Genomic DNA, 15,984 nt, shown 5'->3' with positions numbered 1-15,984 from the left:
TTGTGGGATTGTTGGGGGTGACGTCGAGCATGTACGAGCTGGCTGACCTGTTTGTACCCCCGGCGGTCATTCACATAGTAACATTTCTGTCTACAATACAGTCTGCCTGTTGGTTCATCTTCCTGCTGGTGGTGCTGTCATTTTTGTTGGGCCTGGTCATTGGCAAAACAGGGGTGTGCGAACTCATTGGCATTGGGCCCATACAGGGAGTTTGTGGTGAAACTGTTTTGCCACATGTCCCTACAGTAATGTCACCCAAGGCTATCAAGGGACAGGCAGGATAGTTCTGGGAAAAACAGTCCAAAGTCACACAGTAGCCCAGGGATTGTACTGAAAACGGGGATGCTGCTGGGTCTCTGTTCACTGCCATGTGCAGATTCTAGGCAGCAAAGCAGTCCACTGATGTGAGGTTTGTGTGCTGTAATAGGCTGCAGGATTTCTCTCCAAACCAGACCACTATAGCCTCAGGCAGAACAGGAATACAAAAAACATCTACATTTACCTATTTCTCACCTCTCACGAGAGAGAGAACAAATTTAATAGCACCAAGTCCTTGAGACCAGCAGCCTACACAGCAAAAGGAGACATTGTTCAAGTCTCCAGACTGCAGGGGAGAGGTCTCCTAGATACTCCTTTGCCCTCTGTGCCTGCTGCAGAGGGTAATGCTGGTCAGGGTGCTGGCACGGGTACTCTATCTGGAGGGGATGGCAGTAAGGTCCGTACCCTCCAAAGTGCTGAGCTATCCTGGAGAGGAATTGCCATCCACAGTGGCTAAGGAAGCACCCACCTCCCCCAAATTGGCCTTGTCTGGCCATGGTTTGCTGCCAAGGGGAATGAAAGGGAGCTGAGAGTCCTACACTTTTCATGTGCTGCCTGAGCAAGTTTGGAGAGACTAAGCAAAGGAAATACATTAACAATAAGGGGGAAATGCTTAGCTTATGATATTAATGTATTTATAGCAGCAAGAGTACTATAGGTACTTACCTTATATAAAATTTTGATGGACTGCCAGATTTTAAAGTGAAAGAAAAGTTTGTAAGAACTACCCCTAGTATTTAATATTAATGCTAAACACACCGAGGTGCAAGTACTGATGCTTCAGGTGCTTGAATTTATGATTGCATTAGTTAAGTTCTTTCTGTTGAAAGAATTAATGAGTCAACCGAGAATTTACTTACGATAGACTGAGAAATTGAGAGGGCTTTGCAAAGGAAGAAAACCTTCAATGTAGGCAGCAAAAGTTGACTTTGGGACACACACATGCACACTCTCTTTAATCAGGACATGAACTGGGAGTGGGAGCAGAGGTTCAAAAACCCTTCAAAACTCCACATACTCCTAAAGGCCAGCTTCTGATACTCACTGTATATTTTTTCATCATTCCTGCGTTTTTCCCCCAGTATTATTTCAATTTGTGATAAATGAGTGAAGATGACCTGTAACTCAATATTTCCTAGAAAACAGAGAGCCTAACCAGCTGCACGGCTGCTCTGGATAGGAGGGAAACCACAACATGCTCCCTCTGCTCTGACTCTGTTCTCAGCTCTACCTGTCCAAAGGGGCATCAGGCTCAGAATTACAATTCCTGAACTTGAGACAAGAAAAAAGTGGAGGACACTTCACAGCCTTAGGCACTAAATAAAAATGTCTGGGCATCAAATAATAGCATAAGTGTAACCTGTATGAAACATCTGACAGTGAGCAGGTACAAGAGTTGCTACCAATACCTTGTTGCTGTGGAAAATGTGGGTTCAGCTCTTTGCTGTGCAGGAAGATGAGAGATGTTGCTCAGCGTAGAGCAGTGCCAGGCTGCAGGCTCCTCCTGGGATAAATGCTCACCATGAAAAAAGAAAACAAACTACTTCTACCTGCATTGCTCCTGGCAGACATTTCTCCAGCCCCTCCAACCATTTCTCTGGTAATGGCTTCTCCACAACTTCATCAGGCACACCAGTGGTTCAGTGTCCCAGCCGTAAGAAAGCCCTTCTTAACAGCAAACTGGCAATTTCCTTGCTGCAATTTTATCCCATTATTTGTGTGTTATCCATGACAGGTATAGAGAACAAACCACTTCCTTATTCTTTGCAGTAACCTTTCCTGCATTTTAAGACTCTTATTGTGCTTTTACTAACTCCTTCACTCCTGCTCCCTACTACCCTTATCCCTGGAAGGAACAATCTTGGGTCTTTTAGCGTGTTCTCACAGGTCAAGTTCTCAGGTCTCTGATCATAGTAATTTTTTCTAATGGACTGAGAGTAGAGCATTTTTACCACATCTTTCTTGAAGACAGCTGAGCCACAATATTCCAGTTCAGATAAATTTCCTCTCGACTCCCTCAAAACGTATTCATTCCCCTGGAAATGGAACAGTTTCAATAGGTTAACCAGAAAGGTCACGCTACCTCACCACAAGGACACACTGTGTAGCATAATACTCAGGATCTTCTTCTGGTGGGTGAATGAAGCCAAACTCAATCTCCTTGGGTAAGGCTGGTGTCAGACCTTCTGCATCCTGCCTCCATGCACTGACAGCTGGGGGCCAAAGAAGCACAGAGGGGGCAGCTCCTCTCCCTCCTTCTATGGTCCCCATGGGACTTGGGTCCAGAAGATTAATCTCTGCTGAGCACTGTCAAGACTAAGGCATTTCTTGACCAATTAGAAGGAAATATGCTGGTGTTCTGGGAACTTTGCTAAAATAAATGTAGACAAGTGTGGTGGTAGGCAGGAGGTTGAGAAGTTTCAAATGTAGGTCTCTAGAATGCAGTGTAGCACTTTGGGCACCCAGGGCCACCTGTATATGAATTAGTTATTACATTTTAATAAACAGAGTTGCTCAGCTGATGGTGGGTCAGAGTCCTCCATCTCCCTAGCCCGGGGATTCACACCCTGAGCACTGCATTCATACAGTTGCACCATAGATCATAGCACCAGCTTGGCTCTAGCCTTGCCATGTCCCTGTACTGCATGGGACTGCAGAGCAGGAAGCTAAAAATAATTAGCCCTTCCCAAATCAAGGAAAGATATGGCAGGTGAGGACCAACAGACTGGGAGCTAAGTAGATGAAGTAAAACATTTGAAGAAAGATAAATCAAAACAACTTTCTACATTGACACTTGTTTTTAAACTAAAGACATAATTATCCTGTTGCAAGGCTTGGCTACAGAGAAAAATCATCTTGTTGAGAACTAATTAAAGAATTAGCCAGAGTTTAGCTTCTCATAGATAAAGGAGTATAAGCTTTGAAACAGAAGTGTTTGCAGTGAGCTTTTGAAAAACTCTCTGAAGACTGCCGAGCTCAAGTCTGTTAAGCCTCTTCCTTCACCTATTAAACACCTGTTCAGATGTCTTTTTTTTTTTTTTTCCCTTTCTTTTCTTTCTTCTTAAAAGAGAAACCCTTGGTACCTGTTAACATCAGGCATTTTCTCCCTTGCTTGGAGCATGGGGTGATGTGCTACCATACAACACGGTGAGGAACACAGGGCAGCCACTGAACCACTACAAAGATGGGACAAGTGTCAAAGCTAGCATGAAGTACAGTGTTTATTAAATAAAAAGTAACCCACTGTATGCTATAACAGCACTGCAAGGTTATGTTCTGATCAGACCTTTCCCAGGTGCAGCCACTGCCTGGATCAACACCATGTCCCTGACACAGACAACACTGGGTGCATTTTCCTCACTTTACTGGGGTATCAGCAGCCACTGAGGAGGAAGGCAGGCGTCTCCCATGGGTGATCAGGAGACCTTATGTGCCACTACAAGGACACATCAAGTCCTCTTGGGTACTTTGCATGTGTTTAGAGATAGGGTGATTTGGCCAAATGTGAAGCATCAGCCTCTATTTCCATTTCCTTTCCCTTTCAGGTTAAACACGAAAATGTTACGTAGCTTTTCTGGATTTCAAAAGTTTTTACATTTGTTTTCAGATTTCCATGCTAATGGTCCTTTCTTATCTCTGCCATTAGGTCTGGCCAACACCTTCGCCATAGGCTCAGAACCTCCCTCCAGACCCTGAGGTCTCAGAGAACCCAGGATGCATTTTTGCAGCCATGCAAGACACTGCCTGCTTAACCTTATCCCAGGCCATTTGCCTGGTCAGGATGGCAAGGGGAGAGCTCATCCCCAACAGCTTAGCAGCCACTGGTGAGGGGTGACTGGTGGCAGGCAGGTGGGCAAAGGCCTTCTTCAGTCCTGGGTAAGAACATTAAGCACTTTAGGAATATGACTTTGGAGATGAATTTTTTAGAGCTACCAGGTCCATCACAGCCAGCCTCTGTAAAACAGCCTGGGGCTGAACTTTGCCCCAGAGAAGCATTGGATGAGAGATGAGATACAGTGGAGTTAAACACATCCAGAGATGGCAACAGTGTGATAGCAGTGATGGCATCGACTTTATTTACCACTTTGCATGCTCCTGACTGACATGTAGTCATGCCATGCTGCAAAGCAGCTGCCAGAGGACTGGGCAGGAGAGCTGGGGACTGCTGTGGTTTACTACAGTGCTGCAGAGCAGCCTAAGCCTGCTCCCTCCTGAGAAAGGCAGTAGGAAGTTGTTTAGTTACATCAGAAGCAGGTGCTATATGTCTGTGTTTTTCTAACTGCCTCTCCTTCAGTTTACTTAAGAAAAAAAAAAAAAGACCAAGCAAACCAACCACAACTTCCAACTTCAAAGACACACCTTTCAGGAACAGTAAATATTTTAACTATAGATCTCCTATGTCAATCTTTGCAAAGGGAACGAGTCCCTTCTGTGCACTGGAAAATGCAACTTCTCTTTTCTCCAGGAACAGTACATAGTAGAGGAGCCTGAGAGGTTAGATGAGGTAATAAAGGCTTGATGGTAAAATTACTGCTCTCCGAATTATTCCACTTTCAAAAGATGCATTACATGGTTTCATTTTGCAGTCCTTTTAGGGAAAAGAACTGGTTTGTATTACTAACCTTAGTTGGTAGCAGAGGGAAGACTTTCAGTTGTCTCAGTTCCCCCTGGAAATCAGGCTTCCCTCCAGCTGCACAGGGAAACACACACACACACACATGCAGTACCCATGTCACATCCTCAGTTCCCTCCCTAACACCCACACCCAAGAGTTGAGTACTTCTGAATGCTACATCAGCCAGCAGCCTAGGTATGCAAACACCACAGCAAGGCCACCACTACTGCTGAAGATGGGGCAAAACGTCCCCTTTTTGCACAATTCCAGCTCTATCTGCAGTTCTTGAAGAGGTGTTGCTACAAAACTAAGACTGATTACTTCCCAAGGCCGGGTTTTGCTGCTCTGCTGCTGGCTTGTCCCTCACAGCGTACCCACACCTGCCTGGCTCATGATCTTACCTGAAAAAGCAGCCTTGCTGGAGGAGGGCTCTGCTCCCTCTGCTTGGCATCCTGACAGGCGTGGTGAATCCAACCCCTTCTGCCAGGGTCAAAGGCAAAGCATGCAGAGGGTCATGGCTCCATGTTGCAACCCCAAAAAATATAAATGCTTGGGCTCCCAGCCTCAGCTTTCTGCATAGGCCTCCCCAGCTGATTCCTGGGCTCTTCCACATCGGCAGGATGATGGTCATGGCACAACTGGCAGAGGGCAGCCCAGTGCCAGCAGCTGCTGTTCCCAGGGTGCTGGGAAAGCTTGTCCATCACACTTTGAATCCCACACCACTGCTCTGTGGTCAGTTCTTGTGCTAGTCCAGGTCTGCTATCACCTAGTGCTGTCATATACCCTGCTAATAGATGAGCACAACAAAACCAGCTTGCCACACCAAAACCACCAGCTCTATAGGATAAATAGGACCTTTTCTAAGTATTGTCATCCTTTCTGCTGTTTCTTTACTAAACTGGATGATGATTTCTTAGTTGAGAAATCTTCTGTGCTGCATACAGTATTATAGTGTTTCAAAGACGATGCAGCGGCAGTGCATCACAGCTCGTAGGCCATCAGGGACCCAAGAAAATCAGGGAAATGCTCCAAGTCCACAGTTCTGGAAGTTACTAAATAGCAACAGCTGTATGAGAGAAGCAAGGCTTGTAAGGGGAGGTAATATTTTTTATTAATCAGACTAACCCAGATGGGAAAAAAGGGACCCATTCAGGCAGAAACCCTTCTGTGTAAATGCACTAGCTCTACTGTTTAGAGATCTCTTTCCACCTAAGTGCTCTAGTTTAAGCTTCCATTCTGATTTTGCCACCGAGATGTTTTATCACAAGACACTCAACAGGTATGGGCCAAGAAAACGTCACAAGGGATGGCAAAGGCACCAAGAACAGCTGCATGTAATTACAAGTGATCTTCAGAACTTTATTAGCTTGGACTACAGGGTCTTTCTTGCTGTGCTTCTCACTGGCCACCCATACCGCAGACTTTTAGGAGCCAACCAGACTAACACTTTCCCGAAACCTTGGGCCTAGGTAGCCACACTCTGACTCCCTTCCTGCTAAATCACTCTCCAGCGTGCTGGCTAAGATAAAGGACCACAACCTGCCTCCTCTCTCACCTCTAGCAGGAAGAGTTACCACTGTGGGTGTCCAGCAAAGAAGCAGACCTGCACACTGGCACTGACCAGGCTTACCACCACATGAGAAATGCTGTTGACTATAGTTGGCTTAGTATAACATCTCCAGCATTGTTTAATATAGTCACATATGCAGAGTAAATTATCCCCTTTCCAAAGACAGATTAAAATACAAGAAAACCAACAAAATCAACACAAAACCAAAACAAACAAGTATCTGCATTTTGTGAAAGAGGATGGGAGTTTTACCAGCTCTCCAAAGTGGAAGTAGTCTGCAGAGACAAAATTATGTGGGAAAAGGGAATCCATTTTTACTAACCTCTCTTCCACTCTCACACTAGTTTGTAATTTTCAGTCCAACCTCTGATATGTAAGATGCATTCCCAGGAGTCATGGGAATTGTCAGTGCAAGTATATTTAGCCATATCCCTTTGGGTAGGTGGCGGAGGAAAGAGACCCCTAAATAGCTGTAAGATAATTACAGTAAGTATGTTTGCCTAAAGAAAGTTTAGTCAGAGTTCAGAGAAAAGACAGCTCCTTGGAAGTTGGATGACCAATGGCCAGCTTCTTCTTGGGCTGTCCCTACACACCCTCACTCAGTGGGTACGCCTGCTCAGAAGAGAAACCCCTCTGCTTTCCTTAGGTCTTCTCCACGTGCTCTAGGCATTGCTTGGTATAAAAATAAATGCTTAAAGAAGAGTCAAATTATCTAGAATTTTATCCCCTCTTTAACCAGTAAAAGTCAAATCCAAACCCTCTAGGACAGAAAGCATCTTTTACATAGTTGGGAAATTTCTCACTATTCACAATAGTGCAAAAGGATAAAAAAAGTTCACAGCACTTTAACAGATGAGTGAAATATCCTGGCTTGCATTCAACTGCAATGTCAGTGGGACTGGGGAGAAGTCTCCCCTGCAGCTGCAGGAGAAAACTATGGGACTCAGGCTGGAAAAGTAGTAGGGGGAGGACGTGAACACAAAAATAAAACTTACCAGACAACAACTGAAACGTGAGAATGTTATCTGGTTCAACAGGAGAGTGAAAACAGGCATTTCAAGAAGAGGGTCACTAGCAAGGTAAATGACTTCAGAATAGGAAGTGACCAAGGAAATGTGCCAAGCTGGTGCCAACAAACAGAGCTCTCTCCGACAGTGGTGGACAGCATTGGCCATGGATTTCAGTGTCACCTCTGTGCAGTGCCACCACGCTTCATCCAGATGTGTGGCACTGCACGGCCCCACCCCAACCATGGCTATGCTAAGACAAGACTGAAAAGATTTGCACAGGACAACATTTAACAAGACCCAGTGTTTATTGACTCCTGCCACATAGGGTTTTTTTATTATTATTTTTAATAGTAACAGGAACACAAAATGTCATGTACGGTCAAATACTCTTAGGGGTATCTATATCAATCCAATGCAAAGTGCCAGCATTGTTGACCAGCATACAACCTGACAAGAGATGATGTAGTCATAACTTACTCTCAGATATCTGCTGGGAATACATCAAAGTAGAACTAGTTATTTGCCTGCAAATAGATACATTTTCTTCTAGATGCAAGTGGTGTTAGAGCCAGCTATTTTGCAACAACAAATAATATATATATATCTATATGTATAATATATTCCAACATTTTAAAAATGCAACAGGAAAGGACTAAAACTGTTTTAAAAGAGAAGGAAAGAAGAGTGGATCTTTTTAGACACTATTTTGCAGAGGCCATTCTTCACAGAAACAGAAGTAATCTAGAGAAAATAAGATTAGAAGCTATTTTGCTCAAAAGGCCAGTGGTTACAGATTTAAGAATAAAAATGGTCTCTTGATTTTCAGTACTGTCTCCTGGCCTTTTTCCTCCTTGCACAAAAAAAAAGCACCTGTTGGAATTTGTGGCTTGGTGGCTCTGCATATTTTTTAATGCAGCTGCATTTGGAAAGGCAACCATGTTTCTTAAAGAGTCATGAAAAACTTGCATGACACACCTGCAGCATGCAACATCTTCACAGATATGAATGATGAAGGCACATTACCTAAAGGCTGAAAAAAAACAACAGAGCTTTTGGAAGACTAAAATTAAATGCCTTAGAGAAAACACTCTTTTTCACAACTGTGTGACAAGTGCTGTTTAGCCATAAAGAGGTTTCAGACAGTTTACCATGAAGAAAAAACACAAGGGAAGAGTCCCCTTGAAATGCCTCCCCACCGCAGCAGCCTGCTTCCCCCACAGGTTTTCAGACAGTTTCATTCTTGCAGAGCAGTTTGCAAAAAATCCAGGGACAGGCACAAGAAATCTGTGTAAGAAAACATCATCCCTGTGGAGTCCTACATGACCAACAGCCCACCCTCCCTCCAAATTAAATGACGACACCTTCAGGGAGATCATCCCACTGATCTCAAAAGACGGTAAAGGTCTGGAACAGGGGACTGAGTTTCAAAATCTTCTGCCCTCAACTTTTTTGTACTTAATTATGCATGTTAATAAAGAAAAAGACAATACTCTCTGCCACAGAATAATTACTCTCTTCTCTATCTAGATGAGGAAGATATTGACTAAAATTGAAAATCCCTATTTTATTTACAATAAACGCATCTATACTGCTTCATGCTCAATCCACTACACACACGTTGTTGGCCACTGCCAAAGCCACATGGTAGCAACAGTGATAACTGAAGTACCTGTCTTTTTCAACCTTTATACAAAGCCTTTCCCGTCCCACCCCATCATTTTCCCACTGTTCTAGGGTACAGTGAGAGGCAAACTAACATCTCTTTCTAGTGCATTTTTTAAGGTTACAGTTTCTAATGGCAAAGCATGACTTGCTCTGCTCTGGTTTAGCTGTCTTTGTCCCCTTCAAAATTATGTAGGAGTTTCAAATTTAGGTACCATTATCAACTTTGCATAGCAATACAATAGGTTGGGTTCCCAGGCCCCCCCACCCGCTTAAATAATAACCTTGTGGCTCCTCTTTTCCAACACCTCCTATCTTTCAAAGGACTTCTCTCACTTTCAGGGAAGAGCCCTAACTCTTTATTCTCCCACATGAATATTGGAGAATGGGAATTTCAAGTTATCATTAACTATTCTTCAAGTCTGTGTTGTGCTACTTAGAAGCAACTATAGCTGAATAATATTTTTCTTAACATTAAAGGATATCTATCAGGTTTTTTTTTCTAGTCTTGAGTAATTAGAATATTTGTTACACGTGTTCCCTCATGTTCCTCTCTTAAGGTGCAGAGTGGTCAGGCTGAACAAAGCCCAGCCCGTTAAGACCATCGCTGGATCTCTGGGAGAAGCCAGAGAGAATGGGGGGTTTCTTAGCACTACTGTATTTACATTCAGAATCCAAGGACAGGCTGAAGGACATCCAGCTTTTAAAGTTTTTCTTTTCTGTCCTACGCAGCTGTCACCCCTCTGTCATTGACATTTAATGGTTGCCATTGCACGTTACCTTTTCATGCCCTTGCTCACGTGCGACAGAGCTGGCCCACAGACCCACCAGTAGCACATCAGCCTGGCACAGCACAGGCAGCTGGTGCAGGGGCAGCAGGTCAGACAGACCACCTTCACCACCACGGGCAGGTGGCAAGGGAAAACACGGGACACTGAAGAGGGCATCTATTTGGAATATTTAGTAGGGTCTGACATACACACTGACAACATGAGACAAAAATGAATGCAACTGAGTGTATTAGGTTAAGAACAATTAGTGTGAGTGATAAATACATCCACCGCCAGCTCCTAGCTTCATTAAGAGCTACTCTGAACTGCACAGTAAGTGCTGGCTGCAGAAGCTTAGGCAGATTGGAGATAGCTCACCAGTTACTCATCGAGTCTAATAAGTTTAAAAAAAAATAATATAGAGAAAAAAAAATGTGCTTTGCCACTTGAATAACTCTGATCTCGCAGAAGTAGTTACCTGGCATAACAAATCAACTGAAATGGAATTGCTGTTTCATTCAAATTACCTACACATGCTAAGTTAAACAAGTGTGTTAACTAAGGATAAGCAGCATAAAAATCAAGTCTAAGTCACCCATTATTTATCATAGATTTGTCAGACTGCCAGGCATACCTTTTCCTTTCAGATTCATATTTGTGTCAGACAAAACATAGGAGATGGAGAAGTCATAAAAATAACACTCAATTCTATGTATTATTGGCCTTTACTGCCAATGCATCATATGTCATCAGCCTTCCAAGTTTACCAGACTTTTGGGAGAAAACAGCTGCTTTACCAAACTGTGAAAAAAAAGTACAATCCATCCTGATCAGAACAGAAAGGAAATGGTTTTACAAAGCTGTGGACAGATACCCCTCAGTCTGGGACAGAAAGGGCAGCACAACTGCACAGCTAGAACTTGACTCTTGAAAAGCAAACAAAATCCAGGAAATGCAATGACTGTGTAGACAAAAATCTGGTTGGAAAGTCAGGCTATTAAGGATCCGAGCCACAGTTCTGTGCAGCAAAGTGATGAACAGTACATCAACAGGCCCATATGTGACACACCATAAGATGACACTCTACAAAAATCCAGTTTAATTTCACATTTCCAGTATCCCTCCTTGCCCGCTGGCAGTCTGCCACAGATTTTGAACTTGTAAAACTCCTTCCCATTGAGCTAGATTCCCACCCCCCATAAAGTGCAAATAAGAGTCAGGTTTTTACCACTAGTCCCGATGATTGTTATCTTGGTTACAAGAGTGATCAAAAGCCCGTTGGCTGAGCCACTACCACTAGGCTCAGTGATACTTTTTTTATTTTTAACCCTGGTAACTTTTTCCAGCAAAAGGCAAATAGAAAACAAGTGTTCCTTCTGCCAGATGCAGGCAAGACAGGAGGCTGTCTTAAGTACCGTCTATATAAGACACACCTGCTAGACACAACCAGTGCATTTTTGTGCATAACAAGAATTTGCCCTTATTCGCTGGAAATGTAAGTCATCTTTGGGAACTTATTTCCTCAGACAAAGAGTTCAGGAACAGTTGATTAGTCTTCATTAAGAGGTGTTTCTCTCTTCCTTGCATCTACAGTAAAAGGATAAAAAAAGAAAAGGCAGTTAAGCCAGAGGGTTCATCACTGATCTGAAAACTCAGAAACAGAATAAAGTTGGTTTGTTTTCAATGGACAGCTCTTTCCATTTCAGACTCATTATATGAATTCACCACGTAGACTGAAATGATATATATACCAAAACTATAAACTCATACCAAAGTTATGAGTATGAAGACGACCTATGCAGTATTTATGCAGCCTGATCAGCCTTCAGACTCCAGACCTGTGAAACTATTCCCCCACACACTCTTGGCTCATTGTTCATGATCCCCTTTAAGGGTGAGGCACACATTTTAAAATCATGAGTTCTGTGCACAGTATATTTTGAGGAACTGCCTGAGGCAGTCTCTGAAGACTAGATCTTAAACTGTTCCAAACAACAACCTTTTGAACATGGCCCCAGATAGGGTGTTGGAGCACATGTGGACAACTCAGTCCATTCTTCATATGTCATTATGAAGACATACATGTCATTGTTATTATGATGTATCATACTGACATATGGAAGTATGGCTGCTGTTAGGAAAGCTGGAGTCAACTCTTCCCAAGTTTTGCAGAAGTGTCTCTGGGCTGACTTTACGCTATCTGTGAGACCTAGTTGAATGTAGATCATGTTGAAGTGCACCTAGTTGAAGTGCACCATGATCACAGCCACTCTAGCAACTGCCTGCTAAAAGATGCACTTCCAACTCATAATCTACACATTCCAAGGTCATTAAGAGTATCCTCACTCAAAAATTATTTGTAAATTAAATACAACTCCCTTTTGCATTACTGTGAACCCCAACTGCCCTTCATTAATATAGAAGGCAGGTCCTATTTGGCCAGAACATTTAGAGAACATGATTATCAAACTGTCTAAGTCTCATGACTTGGTGCTAAACAAAGTTTACAGGAGACAAAATATATTCACCAAACAAGACAAGAAAAGCTTAGGGACTCCCAGTGACTACAGCAGCCACCTGGGGTGGAACAAAATCTCAGCAGTCATTTGGGAGAGGAAACAGAAAACACTTCTCCCATGTTCCCCATCATGCTCATCAAGGATTAGTGAGGCCAAGCCTCAATCTTCTTCTGTCACAATGTCTCCGCTTCTCATAAAATAACTGACTAGTGATTAGAGACAAAAAAAGCTTTCTAAAAATTAATGTCATACCCATCTAGCTACAGACTTACTCCTAGTCTGTCTCTGACTTTGGAGATACCAAAATGCATTATTTTTTTTCTGGTGAATACTTATAAAAGAATCATACCGGTTAAGTTCCTGAACTTTTTTTTGGCTTCTGCTCTTTCTTCAGCATCAAAATACCATACAGTCATGGCATATCTGTAACAGAAAGAAATCCTGTGTGTGATTTAACTTTTACTATTAAAATAGTACCCTGAAGTTTCATGCTCAGGGACAAAGCAAAAAAAAAAACTGGCTTAGTAGATTAAAAAAAATAAAAAAACCTTTATAAACCTTTATAAACAAATATAGACAGCATTTTAAATGTGTGTTTTATCAAGTAAGATAGAAATATAGGTGAGAATTTCTGCTCGGAGGCACAAGAGTGCACAGCCCCTGGTAACAGAGGGCGAAAGTAGTTTACAGACCTTTGCACGATTTTGTGTTCTGGGATGCCTGTAGGCAGCCTGGGGGTTGCCCTGAGTCACATCAGCTTTTCGTAGCCTGTTGACAAATGGCAGCCCCAAGAATCCCTACAGTGTTTATGGGGGCAAAAGTATAACCCAGCATCTCCCAGCTAAAACAGCTATGCCTGGCTTGGAAGATTTCTCCTGTCAATGGTAAAAGGGTTTTTTTTTCCTATCACACAAGGAATCTTATCATTCAAGCTTGTCCTTCCAGAAAATCCACTTACAATCTAGCTATTTTTAATGCATATGTGTATTTAAACAAACAAATGATAGCCATTAATTTTAGATACAAATATTAGTAGAAGATATACTTTGTTTTTTCCTGGCCAGGTATCAATATAAAATACGCAACTTACCTGGTAGCATAAGAAGGCTGGACTTCATGTGGGTTCCTTCGATCTGACCAAAAAAATAGTAATCGATCAAAAATTGGCTCAACATCTGCTACATAGGACTTTCCTTCTGGGAATATCCGAAGAATTCCACCATGAAGCTGAAAGAAAAGTTGCATTTTACACATATAAACACCCATACATTCATGTGAACAATGACTTAGTTCTCCCTCAGTGCCCAACAAATGGGAAATAAATGTCTAATGATAAGCAAGAAAGCTATATGACAAGACTGGAAAACTGTAGGCTGAATCTCTTGCCCATCTTGGTTTTCTCAAACATTTTGTAAAGCTTCAGCATAGACATCTGGCTAAAGTAAACAAACCAAGATAAAGACAACACTAGCCCCAAAACAAACACCAGGAAACCTCTGAGTTAGACCCAGTCACCTCTCTAGAACCCGTGAATACCACAAGGCAGGTATGACTGCTCCACCTGACCAGCCTGAGATCAGACTCTCCTCTCAGCAATTGCTGGATACTGCTTATGGTATTTGAGTGCCTGCATCTGATCATATAGGAGTTAACTTTTACACCCCGGGAAGAGTGAGGTCTGTTCTGTTGTTGGATTTGTAATAAACTTCTCACAAATGTATTGTATCTCACAGCCAGTCTTTTCTCTACTTATGACATAGTCTGGTTTCTCTCCTACACCATTTCTCTCTTTACATGTGCCACAAGTTTCAGGGAAAAAGTCTGGTGATTTGCACGCACTGTAGGAACTTCAAAAGATGCAGAAGAACTCTGCCTCCTCCCTGCTGCTGTCAGACAGCTCTTTCGAGGCTTTTATGCTGCACCACAGAGTACATGGAAGATGCTGTCAACCCAGCACTGACCTGATCTGGTACCTTCATGTGTGATGCAAACCTCAGTAAGAAACTATTAGGTCAGGTTTAAAGCAAAGGTTTCAAAGGCCAGCATATTTCATCTCCTCTGTCATATAATTGCATAAAATTACCATCACACCTATATAATACCCTCTGCCAGTGTCCTGTATCTCAGTTAGCGTTCTCAGTGTCCACTTGGGTGCTTCCTCACTATTAGAATAAGAGTGCAGTGCACAAAATAGATCGGATATTTTCATTTCTCCCACATCTCCTCCTTCATTTTATTACATCGAGATGTTTGACTGTCATACTCTCTGTAAAGAAATGTGTTCTTCTCCAGCAGTGCATTTTTCAGTGACATTGCTTCTAAATCTCAACTCGCTTTTGGGGGTTCTTAGTATTTACATGTGCTTGAAGAGCATCCACCTAAAATGGCCATCATAGGTAAGAGAGACAAAAAACACTGGGCAATTTTCAATAGATAATCCACCTGAACGGTTTGTGCCGCATTACAGCAACAGCAGTGTAAAGAGACATCCTGCAGTCTTACAAACCCTTATCTCTTTTCTAACTTAGAGGTATGGTAAATTCAAGGGTGACTTTATTGCCTTATAGTAACACAGGCAGAAAAGAAGAGCACTTTCCTGTCAAGAGACTCACTGGTGGAGTCAAAGATGTAGAGGACAAACATGTGCTCGTTCCTCTCCCCAAGCCCCATCACTTCATAAGCTAGAAACCCACAATGGCTACTGCCTGAAGGTCTTCTGCAGGTTAGTCCAAAGAAACAGCACCAAGAACACTAAAGTCCCAAATCTGGGCTGTCATTTTATTCTGCTCCCAGAATCCACTTATTCTTTAGTGGATTATGTTTTCCTTTGTAGTGCTTCATTGCTCTTTCCTCTAAGAGCTTAAGAGCCAGCAGCCCAGTGCTTAGAAGCTTTATTCTGTAGCAATAAAACATTATGTGTGTGGGATGGGAGAGAACATGACAAGGAAACACTTTAGGTTCTTTCTTCCAAAGGGTTGCCAAAAACACTAAGAAAACACATGTAGAAATGAAGTTGGGACCAGCTGTTCAAAAGTTCCACAGAAGAAAGTAACAGCTCCAAAGCTCTGTTTCTGGAGTAGCTTTTCTTTCATGTTCTGCCTTAACTCTGTGGCTTACTCACCTTGGAGTCCCAGTTCTTATTCAGGTAATAAATACAGGTGATGCAGCGCCCGTCACCATTTGGATTGTCCACATGACGAACATACCCAGTTCCGTTTCCAGGGTAGCAAGCAACCATAGCCTAAACGAAAGATAAAGATTGTAAAAAAAAATAAATTCTACAAGATGCCCATCAACAGTTTTTCCTTTGCTAAGCATCCTCCCAACACCAGTTTGACTTAGTATTTTTCAAATGATCAAGCCAAAACCTACAGCAGACACCACCAGAAGGCATCTTTGTGTAAGCTTCTTCAACTGTGTGAATCAGCCAGTGTGAAATTCCAAACTGGAAATAGATATCCTTCAGATTTCACAATATATGCATTGAAGTAGGAGGAAAAAAAACCCCAAACCTTACTAA

At 42.6% G+C, this 15,984-nt stretch overlaps 1 protein-coding gene across 1 annotated transcript; it reads right to left on the bottom strand.

Moving 5' to 3' along the window:
• Positions 1-11,139: 11,139 nt before the first annotated feature.
• Positions 11,140-15,702, bottom strand: LOC103768057 (egl nine homolog 3). Its single transcript, XM_008935187.1, has 4 exons — positions 15,586-15,702; positions 13,555-13,691; positions 12,814-12,887; positions 11,140-11,532 (listed from the first exon to the last, which is right to left on the bottom strand). The coding sequence occupies exons 1-4, from the start codon at positions 15,700-15,702 to the stop codon at positions 11,495-11,497; spliced, it is 366 nt and encodes a 121-aa protein (XP_008933435.1). The 3' UTR covers positions 11,140-11,494.
• Positions 15,703-15,984: the final 282 nt, after the last annotated feature.

Source organism: Merops nubicus, unplaced genomic scaffold (genome assembly GCF_000691845.1).
Source record: "Merops nubicus isolate BGI_N331 unplaced genomic scaffold, ASM69184v1 scaffold352, whole genome shotgun sequence".
Taxonomy (NCBI): domain Eukaryota; kingdom Metazoa; phylum Chordata; class Aves; order Coraciiformes; family Meropidae; genus Merops; species Merops nubicus.
This window is presented reverse-complemented; position numbering and strand designations above follow the sequence as displayed.